We start from the raw sequence: 24,733 nt of genomic DNA on the forward strand, positions 1-24,733 counted from the left end.
ATCTTCTTTAATTCCTTAGTACAGAGGTTCCCAAACTTTTTGAATATGTTAGGTGGGTCTAGCAGAATCCAATATTGTTTGCGACCCACAAGGTGCAAAATGAATTGATTTTTAGAAATTTAATAAAAAGTGAGTTATATCGAGCAAATCATAATAAACTACTTTATATTCCTTCATTGATTGGATTTGGATTGGTATTATATTGGATTGGATTTAGATTTGGATTGAATTTCAAATGATTTGGACCAGTTTTCTATTGGATTGAATTTGGATAGGGGTTGGATCAGCTTTGGATTGGATTAGATTTGGATCTGAATTGGATCAGGTTTTGATTGGATTTAGATTGGATTAGATTTAGATTGAATTTGGATCTGATTTGAATTGAATTTGTATATGATTGGACTGGATTTTGATTTGCTTTGGTTTGAATTTGGTTTAGATACGGATTGGATTTCGAATGCATTTTTCAATTGAATTTATATTGTTTTTGGATTGGACATGGATTTTGACAACCAGCTCAGTTCAGCATTCATATTTTCACCTGTTTTAGATACCTAAAGAAGGCTATTTACTTCTAAAAATTTGTTGTTCTTCAGTCATTCGTTTATTAGTATTCCAAATTTAATCATTACTTACAAGATTCAAATCTAAAAGCTGGTATACATTTTTAGGACAAAAAAGGGACTCAAGTATGAATCAAAAGTTGTCTTTCGCGGCTTATCAATGATTATGACACTGCCCTGGGGGTCGATAAGTGTTTTTGACAGGAAATTGTCTGATAAACTCAAATCCGCTGAGAAATTAAAAAAAATATACGTATTTAGATAATTTTTGATGTTTAATGATTTGTTGAATTGATTTTTTAGAAAAATAATGCAGTTGGCAATACTGCTTTGCATCTGAAATATTTTTTTTTGTAAAATCTTCACAAAATTTCAAGCGGAAAACTGGTACTGACGTTTTTTGTAGCTTTATTAGGGGCGGAGATATCGATTATTGAAAATGGCATGATTTTAAAAATCTTCAAAAACAGGGAGGAGTGTTTGGCCGGAGGGGCGGCTCAAACGGTCGGATCAAATAGTATTCACTTGGCGCGGAATGACCCAAATAAGATTTACTAAAGCTGCCATATCTCAGCAACGGCGCATTTTACTTTGTATCGATAAGTGTTTCCGACTGATTATAGAATGAAGCCCGTGGTGAATTTCAAATTCACCACACGTTTATCTACATACATTTCCAAAACCCCAAATCTGGCATAATAGTTTTCGTACAGTGCCGAAACTTAAATTATGATTGTTCAGCATAACTAAGCAAACGATCTACCATTATTTCAGCACCATACGCGTTATGGTTCTTTCATCTCGTGCTCTTGAAAAAAATATTGGAAAAGCACGTGGTTTACAAAATGGCCGATTTCTGGCTTCATTCTATAATCACCTTAAGCTCGAATCCATTGAGAAATCGAAGGAAAAAATATACGTATTTTGAGATTTTTTTTATTATTTTGTGAGAAAAATAATATAGTTGGCAACACTGCTAAGCATTTAAAGTATTTTTTCTGAAAACTTCATCAAATTTCAAGCGGAAAACTGGTATTAAAGTTTCTTGTAGCTTTATCAGGGGCTAAGATATCGATATTTGAAAATAGCATGTTTTTTAAAATCTCCAAAAACAGGGAGGGGTTTTTGGTCGAAGGGGCGGTTCAATCACTATGGTCATATGGTTATTCAAAATAATGGACCAAAATTAATATGTGCTAGGCATTTTTCATTATTTTTAAATAGTTTAATTGCGCGTGCTCGGTCACTTGGCGCGGAATGACCCAGATGCAATCGCCCTCCAGTTTAATTTTAAATAACCAGAAACGTGAAAAGTCGTGACCTTAAAGAAGCGTTTTGAGGGTGCGTACCTCTATATTGTTAAGTTCTAACTCATAGTGCCAGGGCTTGTGCAGGATCGTATTTTGGATTTAGAAATACTTGCGACCCTTTCCCAACTTCGAACAATAATCCAGATATCATTGTTGGGCGTCTTCCTTACTTCGTTGCTGAAAGTACCCAATTGTATCGTGGAGTAGAATTCTGTTGTTACAGGAAATTTCATTTTCCAGAGCTAATTTGGCCAGCTGATCGGCCATTTCGTTGCCTTGAATACCAGTTTGTCCTGGTAACCACTGCATCGACGTCTTTGTTGCAGCAGCCATCATCAGAATGTTGTTGATAACGTTGTCTCTGACTTTTTTGTCGATCTGGTCTCGAATGTATTTGCATCCTGATCTTGAATCCGTCATTATCACTCCGTTCGTTATTCCATTGCGAGTAATTTTCAGACCCCATTCGATTTTGGCAACGCGTTCGGAACATTTATGAAGCCAAAATCGAATTGTAATGCCACATAGATTGCTTCAATCTTTGCAGACATTATACAGACTAAGTTTTCCAGTTTCAAACTGAGTTTCATGTTTGGCTCATGATAAATATCGATTCCGCACTGCAGGCCATCGCTTCAAGCATCTGTGTAGACTATTTGGCGATTTTGATACATCCCATGCATCAGACATAGTGTTAATTGTCTCAGCACCAGTGTTGGTAAAAACTCAAAATCTCAAAACTCATGGATGATTCAAATCAAGCGTGAGTTGAAACGCACCCAACTCATGGATAAAAACTCATGGATGAGTTGAATCATCCATTTGAATAATCGTAGGTTTTCTTTTGTTCTCTTTCGTTAAGAACAATGAATTGACGTTTGTCGCATAAAACATTAGACACTCTTTTATGTATAAGCAATAAATTGCCTCCAAATTGATTTCAAATGCGTTTTTAAACCAAAATGATTTTTTGGCAAATGAGTGAAATGATGCGTTTTAGCATGAAAAATTCAAGCGTGATGAATTCCTTTAAAATCGCAGACCATTCCTATCGCACGGGAGCGCTCGTCGATTGAGATTTGTGAGTGATTTTACCAACACTGCTCAGCACTCTGCTGGCCACAGTTCCTCATTCAGTGTTGTTGAAATGATAGTGAAATGATTTCAACAACACTGAATAAGGTTAAGGGGTAGCTGGCACTGCATATGACGTGTATTAAAATATTCTAGCGTGTTGCCTGACAATTTGCTCAATATATGTGTATCTCTTCGTTCCGTTTATATCATCGTTGTTACTGAGCTGCTCCCAGATAGGTGTTTTCCGGTAACCCGGGTAGAAGAAAATAGCAAAAGAATAACAAGTTTTACCATTAATATATGAATAACAAAATAGCAAAATCTGATGTTAGTTTGTTTGATATAGTTGCCAGAGCTTCCGGGCATCAAATAGAACCGAATAATAACAATTTGAAAAAGTGTTTTTTGAGCTACCTTGCAATGTGTTGTTTTTGTACATCCTTGTTTCTGACCATCTGCGGCAAAGTTTTCCTCAGATTGCTGATCTCGAAATGCGGCTTGATTCCCTTTCGTTACTTTTGATGCATCTTATTTGTCAAGATCAGGGAACTCTTTATGCGATTCGTTCGATGCCTTTGGTTTTCAATGCTTCGCGATTGTTCCGGGTTATTTTGCAGAATGACATAAAACGAAATCTGGCATATTCTTCATTGTTATTGGTCCTTTTTATTCTAAGAAACCACAAAAACTGGTTACAGATGGTATCCCCGGCAGAGTCCCATTCCCGGCACAAGCTCAAGAATCAAAGATAGAATCATTAAAAACTACTCCGTAATCGTGTATGTTCACTCGAGAATTTACATTGCAGCAGAGTTGAGTACAAGTTGAAATTTAACTTAAAGATGCTATTGAGCCTTTAGAGGGGGGCCCGCCGAAACACAATTGCCTGCCGGGGATACCTGCCCATACTGTACTGTCATACCGTTTGCTTTTGGAATTTTATTATCATTAATTTAATTCACCGCTTCATTAGCCAAGAGTTCGTGTACTTCATGGTACAAATGTTTATTCAAAAAACCTTATCTTCTTTTAGGTTACACAAATCGGTGTGGACGAGCGTTCGCTTAACTCTACCAGTTTCCTGATCTTCTGGTGGATTCCTCTGCCGAGTGACGTTAAGTTAGAATATCTGCCATCGATTTACTACAACGGAGAATGGAAGAATGTCAGCAATTGGATCACGGAGACGGACTACCGGTTCACGAACTTGAAACCTTTCACCCTCTATAACGTGACAACGTACGTGAGAGTGAAGGGCCAAACCAAAATCACTCCCCCATACATCTACTACGAGATAGCAACCAGTGAAGGAAGTAAGTATTGCCATCAATGCCATCTATCTGATAGTCGAAGACCTGTGTCTCATGATTCTTGTTTTCTGTTACAGTTCCAAGTATTCCGCTGAATGTTTCTGTTGTGCAAGTCAATGGTTCGCGAATTCAAGTCAGTTGGCAAGTGCCCAAAGAGGTGAATGGTCAACTTCAAGGTTTCACCATCAACTATCGTTCGCAATCGAAGAATGTAGGTCCAGCACAAAACGTTAAGGTCGGACCTTCAGAAACCAACTACCTTATCGAAACCGAGTTTAAACCGGACGTCGTTTATGAGTTTTGGGTTAAGGCACGCAATGGCAAACACGAATCCGTTTCGTCGAATATGGTGCAACTTAAATTTGATGGTACTTCCAACATTGCGAAGATAGACAAAATACAGGAGGTTAACAAAACGAAGAAATCCGTCACATTGGAGTGGAAGCCGGTTGATGGAGCTGATGGTTACATGATTCAACCCATTCTACCTCAATCCTATCCTCTCCTTAGTACGATTTGGGCAAAGAATTCTTCGGTAACACTGGACAACATGGTTCCCGGAACACAGTATCTTATCAAGGTGGCAGCATACGTGAAGCAGTACGTTGGACGACACGAGACAACTGTCATCCAATTCGGAGGAGAACCTCTGCCCGCTATCAATCTTAGATTGAAGGAACAGACCCAAGACTATTCTCTGTTAGAATGGGACGAACCTCATGGCAACTACGGAAAATTGGTTTACGGCGTCTACTATGGCACTAATATGGATCAGCTTTTTGAAGGTAATTCATGATCATTTTTTTTTCTGAATGGCCTAATCTTATTCTGTTTTATGTTTTGTTCGCAGCTTCCAGATTCAACACAAGTGCCACCAGTTATAAAATGACAAAGCTGCGCCCGTGCGAATCCTATGTCGTTAGCGTTGGAATCGTAGGGCCCATTGGTCCTGGCCCCTTGGGAAGGAATCCGCTGAAGCTGGACACTCCCTACAACAATACTTTGCCGCCGAAAGAATTGAACGTCGATATTAGCGGAACTAGTCACAACTCTTCCGAAATGATTGTCCAGTGGAAGCATAGCTGCGCGCTGGAATCACCCCGTTATCCGAAGTACATCGTAAGTATTGCTGTTTTTTTGTATTATTCAAGGAATAATGACAGTGGTATAACAGCTCAAAATCCTGCTGAATCCTGCATCTGTAGTACCATATTTTTTTTCGAAATCAAAGTTAATTAATTTTTTTTCGGTGAAAATTATGCGGTAGGGAGTAGATGAAAGTAATGAAACAGTTTTATTTGATACCGCATGCGAGCGGCAAATTTGTTTATTTGTTTAATTATGGTGTACATCAACAGATTGTTCGTAATCCTAATGATGATTTAAAACTAGTATGGTCACTAATTAACTAATAACTAATTAACAAAACAGTAAAATATCAATGAAAAATAAAATTGTCATGGGACTTCTTAAATACACTTATCTAGCATATGCGCGTCAGCTACTACAACGAAAAACATTTACAAAACTACGACGAAGCGCATCTCTTGTCAAGTGGTAGTCAAATACTGATGCCACCCTATTAAAAACTCTCTGTAGCCCGTTCAGTGCGTTGCCCAAACGGCGGCGAAGGGGAAGTCTCAACATTATGCTATTCCGCAATGGCCGATGTTGCACGTTAATTTTATTTGTTGCAGAATGTCTGGACAATCGATCCTTTCTTGTATAATATCAGCGAAGGTCAGTGCTCTGCTTAAGTCCCTACGGATACGCAACGGAAGAAGGTCGATCAGCTGGCAGCGATTCTCGTAACTAGGGAGGCGAAATGGATCTCTCCATGGTAGTTTGCGCAATGCAAAACGAACAAAGCGGCGTTGTATTGATTCGATGCGTTCCGATCCGTTGTTGTAGTAAGGACAGCAGACCGCCGAGCAGTATTCCAACGTCGACCGGACGAGAGAGCAGTAGAGTGCCTTCAAGCAATGTACGTTGGTGAAACTTTTCGCCACCCTGAACACAAAGCCAAGCGTTCTGGCCGCATTATCGACGACAAAGGATATGTGCTGAGTAAATGTAAGTTGCGAATCCAGAACTCCCAAATCTTTCACGCAATGCATTCGGTTGATGGTCGTGTCGAGAAGAGAGTAACTAAACCGGATCGGCTCGTTTCGTGAAATGAATGGACTCTGAAAAATAGTAGTTGTGAGATCAAGCATTGTGAAAATCGCTGCCATTCCGCCTAACGTCCACCCAGGAACGGCTTAGATAGTGACGTGGTGATCACTGTACCAAGACAGCCTGTAGCCATGCTACAATAGATCTAATAAGGTCGGAACAAATATGAATGTATTCCTTCTTTTGCAATGTTGGTCTTTGGATAACGAAGGGGTGGTAAATAAAAAAAATAAGTTTTTTTTCTGGGAAAGGTCAATATTTTATTTATTTTACCAATCAAATTTTGAACTTCTCCGTCAAATAATAAAATAAAGCCACAAAAAATCAAGGGGGTGGTGCTAGAAGAAGAAAAATAATATTTGTTACGGTCTAACTGGTCGCATTAGCACACCCAAAAATTAAAAAAGATCATGTGTAGGAGTAGAGACCGGGCACCGGGGTTTGTTCGTCAGTTGCGGCTGTGAAGTTGCTTCCGCACTGGGGACGACTGCTATGTTGATTGGTTTTCGTGAGATGTGTGCTGATGGGTTCAAGTAGTGTGATAAAAGCAACTGGTGGACGCATGGGAAGGTCTGTCATAAAGCTGAACTTAAAAGGCTTAAATCTCGGAAAACTGAAATCTCAAAAGGCATACTTTAAGCCTTTAAGAAGACTGAAATGTATCAAGGCTGAAATTGATGGGATGCAATGAATCTAATCCGTTAGATGGATGACAAGTTAAGTGGTTGAATAGTAAATGTAATGAATAAAGAAAAACAAATAAAAAATAAGGAATTGAAAATAAAGAATGGTGAGAGAAGAAAACAGAAGGAAAACCTAATGAAGAAGAAATATTTATGAAGAAGGAAGAATGAAGAAGAAAAAAGAAAATAGAAACAAGGAAGAAAGAAAAGAAAGAATGAATAAGGAAGAAGAAGGATGAAAGAAAAGGGAAAGGAAAGAGAGGAAAGAGAGAACAAGGAACAAGAAAGAAGGATGAAAGAAGAAATAAGGAAGATAGAGAAAGGAACAAAGGAGGAAGTAAGATGGAGAAAAGAATAAGTAAGAAAGAAGAAATAAGAAGGAACAATGAAGAAGGAAGAAAGAAAACGAAAGAATAAAGTTGGAAGAACGAATAAAAAATAAGTAAGAAGGAAAAAGAAAGAATAAAGATGGTAGTTTGAAGACGAAAGAAGGAAGAAGAAAAAAAGAACAAAGAAGGAAGAAAGAAAAAGAAACAAGAAAAGGGAAGAATGAATAAAGAAGAAGAAGGATGAAGGAAAAAGGAAGAAAGAAGAAATAAAGAAGAAAGAAGAACAAAAAAGAAAGAAGGTAGAAGGAAGAAAGAAGAAGGAAGTAGGGAAAAAAAGGATGAAGAAAGAATAAAGAGACAAGAAGGAAGAAAGAAGAAGATAGATTGAAAAGAGAAGGTAAAAATAATAAGTATTGCAGGCAAAAGACAAAAGATGGAAAAAGAGAGAAAGATGAAGGAATAAAAAAAAGACATAAAAAAGAATTAAGAAACTAGAAGGACGAAAGAACAATAGAAGATAGTAAAAACAGAAGGTAAACGGAAGAAAGAAGGAGTAAAGAAGATGTAAGAATGATGAAATATGAAGAGGGAAGAAAAAATGCGGAAGAAGTTAGAAGAAAGAGAAACTAAGGAAGAAGTAAGAAAAAAGGAATGAAATAGGAAGACGCATGGAAGAAGAATAGAGAAGGAAGGGGGAAGACAAAAGAAGGAAGGAGAGAGAAAGAAGAATAAAAAATATATGAAATATTGAATTAATCTAGGCAAGAATCAAAAACCAAATGCAAGAACCAAGAACAATAAATAAAATTTTATTTCCTTCTATGCTTCCTCTAAATTTCTTATGCAGCGCGCACAAAAAAAAATGAAAATTATTAATTAAAATTAAATGGATGCAAGGAGTCACAGGAAGGTAAGGTAAAATATTGTATTCTAGGCAAAAGCTAATCAGTACAGGCTGAACCACCTTATTGAACCACTTACTTGGTACCCTTTTTAACAGCAGCGTTCCTCCAGTTCCGTTCCGTTCCTAGAGGTGCGCGCCGGTTCGATATTCATCGGCGGCGGCGATTGTCTGAATTTTGGTCGGCGGCGGTGGCGTTTTCGGCGTCACGCCGAAAGCCATTTCAGCCGGCGGCGGTGGTTTGAATCGGCGTGGTGATTTTTTCATTACGTTACATAAAATGAAGAATCTTTTGAATTTCGCAAGAAAAATCTAATGAACTTTTCCAGAAAAATCTATAAGTTTTTCTAAAATTTGGAAAATATTTTCGGATTGTTTGAACTTCCTAAGAGCAGCTCTTTTGAATTCCCAATTTAAATTGTTTGGATTTTCAGCAGAAAATTTGTCGCAATTTACATGAGAAACTTCAGAATTTTCACAAACAAATGTTCTTAACTTCTACAGGAAAAACTTCGGAAATTTATGAAAAGTTCTTGTTGAGTTTCTGTTGAGTATTCTTCCAAATTTTGCACAGAACATTATTGATAATTGTAGTAGAGTGCGGTTGGTTGAATGGGTGTTTTACCGTTGGCTTTCTCAGTCTAGAATAATAAAGACGGCTAGTTTGACATGGCCAATGATAAAACAGTTAATTCTTAAGAATTCCCGCGGAAGACTCTAAGGAGTTTTCGAGAAAAAATCTCTGGAATGCTCAGGAGAAATTCTCCGTAAGTTTAACGGAAACTTATTTGGAATTTCCGCGGAGGAATGCTCAAAATGTTTCAACGAAAAATTGTTCGAAATTATTGGAATTCTACGGAAAATTCTGTGTACAGTAGACGTTCGATAACTGAAAGTCATTTAACTGCAGTTCTTTTATCTGCATTTCGAAAGTTACATCAGTTTTGCAGTTATCGGACAACTGAGCTTCAAAATTATGTCAGAATCGATGATAGCTGCATAGCGGTGAACAATCAGATGCACTTCTATTTTAACGACGTCTGACAATTGTTTGACGAATAAAATGCGTCGCAGTTATCGAACACCTTTGGCTATAAGAAAATTATTTTGAGCTTTTTAGTGGAATGTTTTCACCTGTCATAAGACGAGTTTAAACAATCCCATTGAATTCCACCACTTAATTGTATCTTGACAGATACGTATTTCGACCTCAACAGTAAGGCCGTCTTCAGTGTCTCGTACATGACTCGACTTGAAGAAAATGATCGCAGCTTACACTATTTATACTATGCGTAGGTATAATAATTTATCTAGGTACTTATCTTACTACGGTGCTTATTTCTACTCGCTTGATGCGCTTAATGCTTAGGTATAAACTTGAAGAGCCAGGAGCTACCATTTCCTTGATCTTTATTCAACAACCGCGTTTGTACCTGTCGGTAGATTTCCAAGCTCTCAGCAACATCAAGTTTCCACGGAGAAGAGACATTTCTTAAAATTTTAATGTTTGATGTCGTAATTGAATGATTTTCCTGATATACATGTTCAGCTACCTTAGACCTAAACTCATAATTTAATCCCTTATCAGTTTCCCTCTTAGCCTTACTTACTTCTGCAATATGTTCTTTAAACCTTACATCTAACGATCTTTTTGTTTGACCTACATATACTTTATCACACTGTGAACAATTAATTTGATAAACCCCGGCCTTATTTAACATTTCTACTCTATCCTTTGTGGAGCCCAACAGTGTCTTCAGTTGATTGCTTCTGCTGGAGAATACTAAATCGATGCCGAATTTCCTCAGTCGATGGCGTAGCTGGTAGGTGATGTGTCGATCATAGGGGACCGATACCCTCTTCAGCGGTTCATCGATCGGTGTTAGTGTTGTCAGTTCGTTTTTCCGTAGGTTCCTCTGCTTCTTGTTGATGATTGCTTGTATTGTTCTTTCCTTGTATCCATTGATCCTCGCTGTTTCCAAGATGTGTTGTAGCTCCTTCGTTTTTCCTTCTTCGTTCAGGGGAATCGTCTGCATCCTGTGGATCATGTGATGAAAAGCTGCCATTTTGTGCTGATACGAATGATTTGATGTGTATGGGATGACTCTCATGGTGTTGGTGGGCTTCCTGTAGATTTCGAAGTCTAATGTTGCATTTGTTCCCTTGATAACCAGTAGATCCAAGAAAGGTAATTTACCTTCCTTTTCCTCCTCGTGGGTGAATTTGATGTCTTTATGCACGTTGTTTATCGCTTCCAAAATCCTGGGTAGATCTTTCCGGTTGATGATGCTGAAAATGTCGTCCACGTATCTCCACCACTTCTCTGGTAGTACTCCTTGTTCCTCTAGGTTGTCCTCCAAATTCGCCATGAATAATTCGCACAAAAACGGTGATAGCGGATTTCCCATAGGTGCACCCTTCGTTTGTTTGTAGAAGCTTCCACGGAATGTAAAGTAGTTCTCATTCATGCATAATCTTGCAAGCTTGAGATACATCTTTACCTTTCCTCGCCATGTTGTATCCGTCCGTTGTCCTAGTAGCCAATCCTCCAAAAGGCTCAGAGCATCCTTCACTGGAACGCTTGGGAACAATGCCGTTACGTCGAATGATACCATGATGTCCTCTTCTCCGATGTTTCCTGATTCCAATATCCTCTTGGTGACTGTTGAGGTCGAAATACGTATCTGTCAAGATACAATTAAGTGGTGGAATTCAATGGGATTGTTTAAACTCGTCTTATGACCTTTGGCTAACTGAAACGAAAACATCCATACAAACAATTTAAGTTGAATAAGCTAGCTTTTTTTAGCTGAACAAGCTAAATTGTGGCGAAATAAGCTCTTTATCAGCCTCCAATGCTTGTTGTGATGTTGCACTTATCGGACTAGTGTATTGTCCGTAAGAAATTCTTAGGAAATTCCATTGGCCGAAAGCCATATGTCCGAACTGGTAATTTGGCCGAAAAAGTCGTTTTCCCTAACAGGTCGTTTGGCCGAATAGGTCATCAGCCCAAAAAGCCGTTTTTGCCAATATAGTCGTTTGACAGAATGGATTATTTGTCCGAAAATATCGTTAACAACAGGTCATACGGCCAATAATTGAATGGGTTATTTAGTGCACAATATTTAAACGTTTGGCCTAATGACATTTACGTTGAAAAGGTCTTTTGTGAAACGACCGTTGAACGAAATTTCGTAAACTCTTTACTTTTTAGTCGATACTGGCATTTAAGCCAAAAGTCATCTAACCAAATCCTATTAAGCCGAATTGAATGTTTATCCGAAACTATTATCAGGTCAAAAATGGTTTGACCAAAAATGTAGTTTTAGCGAAAACGACATACAGCCGAAATGAACATTCAGCCGAACTGGTAATTTTGCCGAAAAAAATCGTTTAATCGTTTGGCCCGAAAATGTCCTTTCTGCCAAACAACCCGTCTGATAACAGTTTCCGTCAATCGTTTTGCTAAATGGTACCTGGCTAGATGTCTTTTTGGCCTTAAGTCCAGTATCGACTTAAAAATAGAGATACCACGGAATTTTGTTCAATGGTCAATTGAAAAAAAGACCATTTCACCAAACAAGTGGCCCTTTCTGATCATATTACCCGTTCAGTACGAGGTTCAGTCATTGAAATTTGGCCGTATGACCCCGTTGGACCAAATGACATTCTTGGCCAAACGGCCCATTCTGTCAAAAAACTATTTCTGCTAAATGGCCTTTTTGGGCAATGATCGTTTCGGCCAGACAACCTGTTAGGGCAAACGGCTTTTTCGGCCAAATTACCAGCTCGGCCGTCTGTCATTTTCGGTTTTATTGGAATGGAATGGAGCTTACCAAGAATCTCAAATAGAAAGAATTTTCTGAAGAAATCCAAACACAATCCTTAAAAATTCCGAGCATTTTTCCGATGTTTTAAAGTTAGCTATACCAAACTAGCAGTTTAATAATAAACATCTCCCTGCGAAAAAAAATCACTCTAATAAAGGATAAAAAACTAACCGTCATAATTAATCTAGATTGGGGAAATCAACGGTAAAGCATCTCTTTTATACTAGTCACAATTTTCGGTGTGAATTTTAAAGAATACTCAATAGAAAACCGTGAATATTTCGAATATTTTTCTGTAGAAATTTGGAACAACTTCCCGTAAAAACTCTGAAGACATTCTCATATAGATCCCGAACAATTTTCCTTGGTAATTCCAAAGAGTTCTCGAAACTTGAAAGTAGTTCCCGTGGAATAACAGAAATTTCAAATGAATATTCTGGAAAACTTGAAGAATTTATGGGGAAATTCAAAAGATTCTCCCGTTACAGTCGTGAAAATATCCAAAATGACCAAGTCAGCCGAACGACACTTTCGACCGAATGTCCATTTTGACCAAATTGCCCTTTCGACCAAATGACATTCTTGGCCAAATATCTGTAGGCTAGATATCCTACCAAAGTCGGAAAACATAATGAGAGCATATCAGATTTAGTTTTCGTTGCTCTCATTGACAGCAAAAATAGCCGTTTGGCAGCGCAGTATCATTACTTGACACTTTATCGGTCGCTACTAAATGCGCTGCTATAACAGTAGCGCTACTAACAGGTGACCAAATTTGGCTGCGCGATAAAAACGCTACTATTTGATAAACTGTCAACTGTCAAACGTCACCAGTACGGAATACAGCAACCAAATTGAGAGCCGAAAGTAGTGACCGATACGGAAACGAATGACGAAACGCGACCGATAATGATGCTCTAACCGTTAAAACGACCAAAAAGATATCAAATTAAGTGAACATAATTGATGATTTCACAACATTAAAACAAGTTATCGGTTTGGCTTAAGATTTGCTCGGGTAGGCTTCTACCAAATAGTCTATTCGTTTACAAGATTCGGTCTAACAACTTTCAGCCTTGTGACTTCCTGTCAAACAAATCGTTTCTGTTCCAAAGTTCAATTTCAATTAGATTTTTTTTATTTCAACGAGAACTCTTGCAATTTTCACGCTTAGTTTTCACGGAGAGCTCTTCGAAATTTTAACTAGATATCGTATGGAATTTTCATGGAAATAATTGGTATCTTCACGAAAAAAATCTCTGGAGTTTCAACGTAATGTTGTAGAGATTTATCAGGAAATTATGCAGAAAATGCACTGAATCTTCGGTGTTTCTACTGAAAATTTGAATCGGCGTGAAAAATTATAGATCAGCGGCGTGCCAAATTTTAAACGGCGGCGCGCCGATGCAAAAATGTCGGCGGTAGCGGCATGGCGCGGCGGCGCACAACTCTGCGTAGATGGTGTTGTCCATGTTCTTGTTCGCCTTCTTTATCACTTGCCTGCTTCATGTTCGGCTTCTTTGGAGAGGCACTGGTACGGATAGTTTCCCGTACATGATTTCTCGCTTAACTTTTCAAAAGGACCTAAGTAACATTTTTTTCATGAATTAATTTGAATACTGCAATCAATAGCTTTCATGTTGTTCTGTTGATTGCGCTATTCAAATTAATTCATGTAAAAAATGTTACTTAGAACCATTTGAAAAGTTAAGCGAGATTTGATCCTTGATTTTGCAGCTTGAGTCAGAGCGGGGAGAGCATCGATCTTCTGAAAGCGTACACTGAGGATACTGGTCGTAAGAACATCATACGTTTCTCTTTTGAAATTTCACCACAAGAAAATGTATTGATTTTCATACGATTCTCTTATGGAATGCATTTCATACGACAATCTTATGAAATATTTTCAGTTTGTTAAAAAAAGTGTAACCCGGGTTCGAACCATGGACATCGTGATTAGGAGGCGTGCGTTCACACCACACGCCCATCGACGCTTCGAGAAACTGTTTTGTTGGATACCCAATAAAAAGTTAGAATTGATCGAAAAAGGATCCCACGATTTTCATAGTTTAATTCGTATGAAACATTCTCATAAGTTTGGTCGTATGGAAATCTTACGGCCAGTATCCTCAGTGTATATGTTTTCTTTTCTGCGCATACGATCGGCATAAGACAAATGAGCAGCAGATCCCACACTGACAAAAATCCAATCATATTATTTATGTGTGACACACATAAATTTTGACTATAGGTTTTCCCATAAAATGGCTATGTGAATCCGCATAGCATATATGTGGAAACACACAACCCTTATTAAATGATAACCTAACCTATAAATACCTATTATTTAAATTATCCTATAGCGGGTGGTTATTAACGCAAACATAAAATATTTTTGTAAATTTGTTTGGATTTCTTTGGATTTTTATTAGTGCATCTTTTAAAGCGCACGATTTCTCCTTACAACGAGGAAGCATGCCTGCAATTGCTTGGAAGAATTCTAATTAGTAAATCATTTCTCAATTCAAAGCATGTATTCGATTTTTTTTAAAAGAATCACATTTTTCAGGAATAAGGCGAATTAGTAAATTATTTCTTCATTTAAATCACGAATCTACCCGGAAATAGGCGAAAAAGTAAATCACTCCTTAAAAACACGCCTATGCCCAGAATAAGGCAATAAGACAGATGACTCTTGTAAAGCGAGCTTCTGCGTAGTTTTTGTTTATAATTTATCTAATTTTTATGCCAAATGGTCATTATGCCAAATGGCCCTAAAATCATTATGACTGTTTATCTTTCCTTTTGTCGTAAGACGAGTTTGTACAATCCCATTTAATTCTACCACTTAATTGTACCTTGACAGATACATATTTCGACCTCAACAGTAAGGTCGTCTTCAGTGTCTCGTACTTGACTCGACTGTTGAGGTCGAAATACGTATCTGTCAAGGTACAATTAAGTGGTGGAATTAAATGGAATTGTACAAACTCGTCTTACGACAAGTGAAGACATTCCACTAAAAAGCTCAAAATAATTTTCTTAATGTTTATCTTTGTTATGCCAAACGGTCGTTATGTCAAATGGGTCCTGGCTATTCAACTCGTTATGCCATATGGCATTATGCCATTTAGGGTAGCCACAATACTGCGTCCATCCTGTTGATAACACCAGTTGATTCTTGGGGCTTTGCGGTCTCAAATTTCTTTCAGCTTCTTTCAGTTTTTCCTTCTCCAGCCTTGCAATGGCAGGCCTGGTAGCGAGTCACTTTTTAGTGACTTGGTCACTATTTTGAGTCTAGTCACTAAAAAGTCACTATTTGCATCCAAAAGACACTAAAGTCACTATTTTTCGGAAAATGGTCACTAAAGTCACTATTTATGTATTGCCTATTAAAAAAATCAAAATAAAAATCATTTGTACCTACTATTATTATTAACCAAACCAAATGTAAATCTGGTAGCAATATAGGTATACAATTTGGGACATATGCACCAAAAAAGTTTCAAGTGTGTTTATTTCCGATTCATGATCTCTTTCTCCACGAGTGGAATTTGTTAAAATGCGAAAGGCTGACTTCGAGTATAGAGTACAGAATTGAGAAGTTTGGAAAAAACAAGATTTGCAAAAATGAATTGCGGGTCATATGCAGGAAGTCGTAAAGGAAAAAATGCTTGATTAATAGCTTCTTCACAAAGAAAAACAAAATGACACGAGGCTGTGCTCATTTTTGCTAACGGGGGTGTTCATTTAACTGTACTTAGCGCTCTTAACTCCGGTGAGATTTGTAAAAATAATATATAAAAGGATTCTGTTTATGACCAATTAAGAATAGGTAACCAAAAAACTACTGTGGAGGTAAATGAATTGGTCGGATTTCAAAAATCTAAAATATAACCAGTGGCGTTCCCCTAACCTTAATCTACCTGTGCACTGAACTTAAATTTAAGGAATTTTCGTGCGAAAATGTATAGAATAACTATATTTTGATTAGATTAAACGACTCTGATCATTTTATTTTCCATTTGGGCTGTAGAAACATCAAAATTTTCATTTTTTTTATCAGTGCACAGGTAAAAAGTGAGGTTACGCGACGCCACTGAATATAACAAAAATATAATTATATTTAAATGATTTTTTAAAGTCGAGATTATTTGGCCACCCATTTTTTATTAACTTATATTCTTTAATACTAAAATCTGCCATTAAAAAATTACAGCTTATTAGAATTTCTGCATTTCTATTAAGGTGATTATACAATAAAGCCAGAAATCGGCCATTTTGTAAACCACGTGCTTTTACAATATATTTTCTAGAGCACGAGATGAAAGAACCATATCGCGTATGAGGCTGAAATAATGGTAGATCGTTTGCTTAGTTATGCTGAACAATCATAATTTGAGTTTCGGCACTGTACGAAAACTATTACGCCAGATTTGGGCTTTTAGAAATGTATGTAGATAAACGTGTGGTGAATTTGAAATTCACCACGGGCTTCATTCTATAATCACCTTAAGAGACCATGTTTTTAATGGATTTTTAGAATGTTCCTCAGAATGCCACGTCGTGTTCGAAATCTCAAAAACTTCATTTTAATTTGTTGTTAACCCGTAGGTAAATAACAGGAAAAATCGTATTTTTTTAATTTCCTCCTTTATGTTAATTACTTTATATTTTGAATCAAATGGTCCTACCGAAGATTAATAACTTTTTTGAATCCGAATAGTTCCCGCCTGCGAACCAATTAGATAATTTTATATCATCCTTTTACTGTTATACAGAAAACTTCGAGCTCATATTAAACAACAAATATTGTTGTAATTATCAACATAATTTTGAGTAACAACTTGTAACACACTACCCGTTTCTCGTTACGCCGGATAGATACCTTCTCGTGATGTGTTACCTAATATGAGGTACCATGGCCACATTGCTAGCTTCTGGCTAATCCAACGAATACCATCCTCAATACCCAACTCCGTGGTACTTATGAGAGTTTCGCAGTCGCTGGCCTCTTGCTTCTATCCTCTCCATCCTTACGGTGAAGATGGGCGTGACCAGTAGCAGTAATTTTCATGGTTTTGTTATTTTTTCCTTTTCTTGATTTCTGATAGCATTATAAATAAGGAATTTAACCCTTAAATGCGCAATGTTGTTTTAAAACAACAAACCGAAAATACGTTTAATGTTAATGGTTTTAATGGTTGTTTACGTTAAAAATATTTTCGACGATTTCTAAAAAAATCGCCTTGCGCCTTTAAGGGTTAAAAACAAAACACTTGTTGGCAACAGGCCTTAGAAAATTCGTTCAAAAACGAACGAATGCTTCGTTTTTAGCCCACAATGAGGTTTTAATTTCGGTGCACCGATTGATGTTCGCTCGATGATGTGCTGCTTGCTGCACGTACAAGGGAAGAGGCAAATACAAAGCATTCGTTTTGTACATTGAAAAAGGGGAGTTTTGAACGAGGCAGCTTCACAAGCCGGGTAGTGCCGAGGCGACGTCGTCCAGTAGGGCAGTGTGAAGTGACGATGCTTCCTTCGTTCATCGGCAGTGTTTCAGATGCGAGTGAGTGTTGTGTAAATACAAAACCATATTAGCGAGAAAGAGAGAGAATGCATTATATACCTCTCTTTTGCACATTCATTCCAACAGAAATGCGCAACTCAGTATAAGTGAGGCAAGAGAGTTTATTATTCTCTGCACTAGCGGGTGCTTGATTTCACTCTTCAACTGTTTCGTACAACAGTGCCATATGGAGCGAGGAAGCATTCTTCACTAAGCACTTTGAAACTGTTCTCTCATGAAGCTACCTTCCTCGGGAGTATATCTGGTGCTGAAGCATAAGTCCTCATTTTCATTGTTTCATTCATCCAAGCCCTGGTTGGCAATCTACGAATTATAATGTAACTTGTAGCTCTATACAAGTTTAAAAACTCCATACAAAAGTCACTATTCGGTCACTTTTTCTACAATTGAAAGTCACTATTTGGTCACTTTTTTGTCATCGTTGGTCACTAAAGTCACTATTTTGAACAGCATTCATCGCTACCAGCCCTGCAATGGTCATCTTGAGATGCGATCTCCTGGTCCTTGCTGGTGAAGACTGCCTTGGCACTTTTTACTGAATGTTGGGTGTTGGTTGGGATATTGAGGACGGGCGGCTGGGGAATTCGACGCTCCATCGATGCTGAGTTGCCACACAGCTGTGCGGAACTGTTATTAATTTTATTATTATTATGATTTATTGTCAACAGGTGAAATAGACACCCCAATGACCGCTATCTTGAAATAAATACATTAACTACGTACATACGTTAACTTATAGTGAAGAGCAAAAATATGCTGAATATTACACTTATTAGTTTTTCGCGACACATTAAAATCAAACACAGAATTACACATATTGAATAAACGGGACATGCTTCGGACCGGCTCATGTAGTCCATAGTTAGATCTGGCTGCAGGGAGATTGATGAACGAGTGTGATCGGAGATAGGAGGCGTATTTACAACTTACCATCTGGGTTCCTCCTCTGGATACGATTCATCTCCTTGACGCCTTGATGTTTTAGAAGTCAACAGCGTCCGCGTTCGAAACAACGCACTTAGTCGTATTCAGGGCGGGGTGCTCGACCATTACTTTCGCAACCTACGAAAAATACCACGCGTCTCCTTCACGAAAACGCAAACGTTTGCTGTTCTACCGTCGCGCAAGTCACTTTAGCAGCAACCCGTGAGGCACCGTGCGCCTCCTTCGCATTTCCGGAAAACGTTCGTTCCACCACCGCGCAAGTCACTATTTTACCTGCCAAAATGAGATACTATGAGCCTCCTTTGAACAACATCACACTATTGTCCGGAGGGCATAGTATTTTTCTCAGCCAAATGATGAAATCGACCATCCAAATGACGTCACTCGTCAGCTGAATGAACAAAATTACTACACGCGCGGGTACGGTACCAAGTCAATTTACCTACGTTTGCACTGAATGACTGCTCTAGCTCTAGTAGAACTGACGAAAAGGACTTGTTCTGGCTAGATTTCATTTTTCAATGTTTGTGGGAGCAATGAAATAGAACACCATAATAGTTACCACGCTTGTTTTCTTGATTGAACAGACACCAACAGATCTTTAACCAAAAACGTCATTATTTGGTATTTTTTTCATCCTCAGATTTCCGTCCGGGAGCTCACGAAGAATGAGATTTCGTCCGTAAAAGTTAACTCAACTTCCAACAAAACTCAGGTACACGTGTTCCGAAGTATTCCCCTAGGTGCCGCTTACGAGGTTTCGGTTGCGACCGATGTTCCGAATGCCCAAATCGTAACAGCAATTGCCTATTCTGCACCTTTACCGGCTCCATCGCGGTTGCAGGTTTGGCCGGAAGCTAATGGTAGCTACGTTGTCTACTGGAAGCCGGTGATTGATTTCAAAGATGTTCCGTGAGTTTTTTTTTAATTAAGATTTAGTTCCTGATTTATTCTTATTCTAATTCACTCTTCCGCAAATAGGTTTAGCTATCAAGCGGTGGTATATGAAGGAAAAGGTGTCAACAATACGAACCCACCTCTAATGACACTGGACGGTAATGAACCACCGTTACTCATCAATCCGAATCGGCTGGTTGAATTACCGGTGGATAGTATGTTCACCATCGGTGTAAGACTGAAAACAGTCGATGTAATAATTTCATAAACTCGGATTCTTGGCCAATTTAGCTACAGTAGAACACTCTTTGCTTACAGGGATACTACTCGGACATCGTAGAGACGGAACACTTCTCAAAGCACGAATTCGTGCAAGAGTCATCCTTCTCCAGCGCATGGTTGTGGGTGGTGCCCACCATAATAGCGCTGGTGCTCGCCCTGACCGTGGTTTATGTAATGCAGAGGCACCGGCGGTTGCAGAATTCTTTCAGCCGATTCGCCAATTCCCACTACGACACCCGAACGGGAGCAACAAGAATCGGCGACAGTTTGGACGACGACGAACACGAGCATCAAGAGGTGCCTCGGAGTTTCTCAGACGATGAGCCACTCGTCATCGCATAAGCGGGTAGTCGGAAATAATAGTTTTCGGTTTTTACGCGTAGATACTGTGTAGGAATAATTGACGAAAAACGCTTGTGCAACTTTCTGCTCATTTAGAAAAAAGGAAAGAAATTTGTAATAAGTTAGATCTAAAGTAACGAACGCGGGCTCGGTTCGTCCAGGACTGAGCTCATTTTGTCTGTGAGCATTGCATATAACTTTTTTAAACAGTAACGAAGTTTAATATCCTAAAGCAAAAGACTAGTAATTATGTATTTATGTTGATTTTATTTTAATAGGTTTATTTAATTAGTTCCATTGTACATTTTGAGGTTGTTTTTTCTGTATAGACAATTTCTTGTATTATATAAAGTAAAAGAAAACAAAAACTAAGACTACGGGATTTTGTTATTATAGTATTTGATGGTCGATTGATATTCGAATTTAATGATACACATTTTTTTAGATATGATAAAAAATAAAATCATTGATTTTTAAGATTTTTTTTTCTGATTTCAAACATATTTATTTATATGTAAATTTCTTGACCACTTTAACTATTTTACGATAGTTCTTCGAAAAATTCATTAAATGCGGGTAGCATTCGACTCGTGCGATAATATTAAAAATCCCCACTAGAAAGCAAAGCGAGATTGATACCGAGAGTGAACGAGTTTTGTTGAGAAACAGGGGATGAAATTATTAGTAGTGACATTCATATGTGTATATTAGTCGAGATAAAAAAAACTGAAGATATTAACGCAGACGATTTGTAATAGACAGTGTAATTTGATAATACGCTAGACGATTGAAGGAAGAAATACGACCATTGAAAAACAGCTTTACCGAGAAAGGATTCTCTGACAAGAGGCTTCGGGTGACACAGTTGTACTATTTTCCCTCGAATGCCAAGCCACAATGCCAGTACTTCGAATGTAGATAGAAGGAATTTCAAATATAGAAAGAGGATTGTGGGCAGTTTAGCTGATTGTTTGGATTCATAAGAGACGTTCGTATGTCGTAGCCTGTTGATTAAGATCAAATAAATAAATAGCCTCATGAGACGTTCGTATGTTCGTATGACCTAATAAAATTATTTTCGATGCGTTCGACTTCTGGTTTGACAGTTGGAAACTTTGTGGAAGGATAATGGCTAATCAAATTCTAATCAGAATGTAGTGCCATGAAAAAGAAAAAAATCATCAATATTTGAGATCAAAGATCGGGGAAAATGTGATATTCGGGGGAAAGTAGCATAACCAGTTAACGCATTACGTCTAATACCATCTCCATTCAGTTAAGAAGTATAAGGTAAAATACGGTTTTGGATGCATTATTAGCCATGTCTAAAGAATATAGTCCTCGGCATTTGTATGAAGATTCTTTGATCGACATTCGCACATACTCTATACCAAACATGTTTCAGGAACATCACGTCATAGGTTTTGTTCACTTTATCGCAATTAGCTTTAACAAGTGAGTAGCAATTACATCCGAGAAAAAAGCAATTTTTGTTAAAAGTCTATTCCAATCGAACCTATAGGGTTTCGAAAAATGTGCTAAAATGGAAATACAAGTGAAGACAAAGATTAATTATAGTTGATAACAAATAACTATAACAATAAGTTACTATACACCATACGCGAAATTATTAGGAACAAAAGGGTATTCGCAAGTGTTTGAACTGGTTTTTCACGTGAATTTGGTTTATCATTAAGTGTGGGTAAAAGAACTGTGAGATACAAAACTTCGATTGCAAGATGATGGTAATGATAATGCAAAAATATTACCATGATTATTTATCCTATAAAATTCTTCCTGCTGTCTGATCTGGTTGTTTTCCTTAATTAGTGTCAGTGGTTCCAAACAAAAGGTGAAAATAAATATAAGTAGTAAATTAACTGAATAATGATCGTAATGTAACAATTCATGATGCATTAAACTTGATCGAAGATGTGACGTGATCATAAAACATAAACTTGAGAGACTTTTAAATGATTTTTTTATCACAGCCTTCAATAGTAATATAGTGATACAATGATTACTTTCTGATGCTACCTGAAATAAAAATTTTACCCCGTTTCCCCAGGACTATAAGTTACATTTCTTCTTCTTCGTGTCTTAATAACTGAACTTCTTCGGGATCACTATATGGCAGCGGATCTCAACTTTTCTTAAGAGGTACCCATTCGAACTTTTGCATTCATTGGTGTACCTCCTATTCTTTTCGCTATAAATGAAAATAAGCGTAACTAATAAGATATGTACATATATGAAAAAAGGACCTGAAAACTTACAATTCTTTGGCTTATTTGAGGCCAACTTTCCCAAAGAATTCATGTTTTTTTAAGCCTCTAAGTATTTTTAAAATCGAAAACAAAAAGCGAAAAAGAGCTGAATGAAATGCCTGAAAAATTCACCCGATGTTCGATGTTGAGTTTTAGATAGAATTCACCGGACACGTAAGTTTCACCTTTTATGAAGCATTTGTAACTTTTGGTTCATTCGCCTCCTCCACGTACCGTCCGGCATCTGCACCCCACCATAGATGGTACGCAGCACTTTCCTTTCGAATACTCCAAGGCGCGTTGGTCCTTCACGAGTATCGTCCAGGTCTCGTGTCTGTAGAGGTCTACCGTTCTAATGAGCGATTTGTAGTTTGTCAGTTTGGTACGGCGGCGAACTCTATTCGATCGGAGCGTCTTGCGGAGTCTAAAGTACTTACGATTTCCAGCCACTACGCGTCTCCGAATTTCTCTGCTGGTATGAAACTAGCTGACTCACCGGTACGGGAATCTAAGGGTCGTTGATTGACATTCGTACCACATGCACACTCAAATCAACATAAACTATCTCGAGCAGGAGTAGACTTGGAATTGAACTCGACTGATGGAGGTTTTCCGTACTTAGGGAAGGCAAGCATAGCATTATTGGAAGTCATAGAATCGGTTTGAAAACAAGGATCCCCGAAGGACGAGGCTTGACGGTTCCGTTATGAACCCGGTATGACGAAACACGAAAATTCGGCAAATAACCATATGAGTCAGGGCTGGTCTTTCTAAAAATAGGCTATACCTGAAGCTGTTACAATTTAACTATTTATTAGTTACGTCACACAGGGGTACATACTTTCATGCTGGTTCGACGGAATAGATCAGGATCTTGGTGGTTGTAGCTTCAGGACTCGTTGGTGGCTTGGGATATTGATTTGAGGACGGTGGGATCACCATCTAGCGTTGCTCACAGGATTACAACCGAAGATTGGCTGCTGGATTGCAGCACCGAGTGGATGTCGGATGGCAGACTGGATTTGGCTGCCGGATTGCAGACCGGAGAAGACGACGGAGTATCGGAGTAGGTGACACGACGAATATTGGGATTCGTTGCTCGTGCATGCTGTTGGGTTGACGGAAGACGGATGCCAGCGGCCGTGGAACTGTCCGCTACAGTTGAGATGGTGGCGGAACGAGTATCGGCTCCGATCGGCAATTTTGCAAGATGGTCGCCCGTCATTTCGTTCACTCGATACCCGTGTACTCAATCCTCCTGGCTGCCTATCGGCGATCTTGCCGGACATCAGTGCTGCGAAATACTCGGAGAAGAACAAGAAGAAAAAGGCCCTTTGTTCGAGCCTGAACACCACCAATAAATACCCTGCGACGTCACTGTAGCTATCATGTCACTATTACCTTTTTCTTTAGATTTCTGGCTAATTGGATGTTTTTGTTCTTCGTTTGTGTGGTAAATATTTTAGCATAGGATACTATAATTTAGGTTCACATAAGTTTTAGGTTAACACTTAAGGGTCTAACAATACTAACCACATTAACACTTTGAACTCACAAACATATCTTGTTAATTCTACTAACTACTTTCTGCTACTAACTACTTATAGCAGATTTGAAAAGATTCCTGAAAGTTTAGAATAGAAACAACACTTCGACATTAAGAAATTTGCCACGAGGTTTTTTAACAACTTTCTAACCTCTAATAAATGAACTCTACACACGCGCGCACTACAATTTCGTTCGAGGATCACACAGAAAAGAGAACGATTCTGCCGGGACTCCTTCTTTTATATACAAAATTAATTATCATAATTTTTGTTGCATAGTACATTTAAATTTATGCTTTGCATGCCCACCGTGTTGTATCGTCGCACCCTCTATGAGTGAGTTTAACAGTAACAGGGCTGGGTTCTCTTTTGCCTTAACTCAAACTGCTCGCTTTTTGTTATCTGTCAATTTGGTGTGACGTGGAAATGGAATTCTCACTCGTTGTCATTTCCATGCACAAGGAGTGAGATATGTCTTATTGTTTTTTGTCGGTTTTCAGGGTCGTCGTCAGGGAGGGAAATTGGATGGGGACTTGTGGTGGAGCCAACAAGCTGTTCATTGGAACCGAACGGTTACAGGTATCTTTTTCGGCAGTCACCAGTGAGCCCAAGTACACAAATTCTTCTACCACCTCGATTTCGTCACCACCTATGCAAACTCGCGGTGGGTGGCTCACATTGGCTT

General features: G+C 38.3%; 1 protein-coding gene across 1 annotated transcript in view; it reads left to right on the forward strand.

Annotated features, from left to right (window-relative positions):
• The window catches only part of LOC134219990 (sortilin-related receptor-like), a 92,017-nt gene extending 69,826 nt beyond the window's left edge, over window positions 1-22,191 (forward strand). The window contains exons 9-14 of the mRNA XM_062698910.1: window positions 3,984-4,263; window positions 4,338-5,045; window positions 5,111-5,379; window positions 19,357-19,625; window positions 19,695-19,863; window positions 19,929-22,191. Coding sequence (XP_062554894.1) covers window positions 3,984-4,263; window positions 4,338-5,045; window positions 5,111-5,379; window positions 19,357-19,625; window positions 19,695-19,863; window positions 19,929-20,234 — 2,001 coding nt within the window. The 3' untranslated portion in view covers window positions 20,235-22,191. The remainder of the gene's footprint in view (window positions 1-3,983; window positions 4,264-4,337; window positions 5,046-5,110; window positions 5,380-19,356; window positions 19,626-19,694; window positions 19,864-19,928) is intronic.
• The last annotated feature ends 2,542 nt before the right edge of the window (window positions 22,192-24,733 follow it).

Source organism: Armigeres subalbatus, chromosome 3 (genome assembly GCF_024139115.2).
Source record: "Armigeres subalbatus isolate Guangzhou_Male chromosome 3, GZ_Asu_2, whole genome shotgun sequence".
NCBI lineage: Eukaryota > Metazoa > Arthropoda > Insecta > Diptera > Culicidae > Armigeres > Armigeres subalbatus.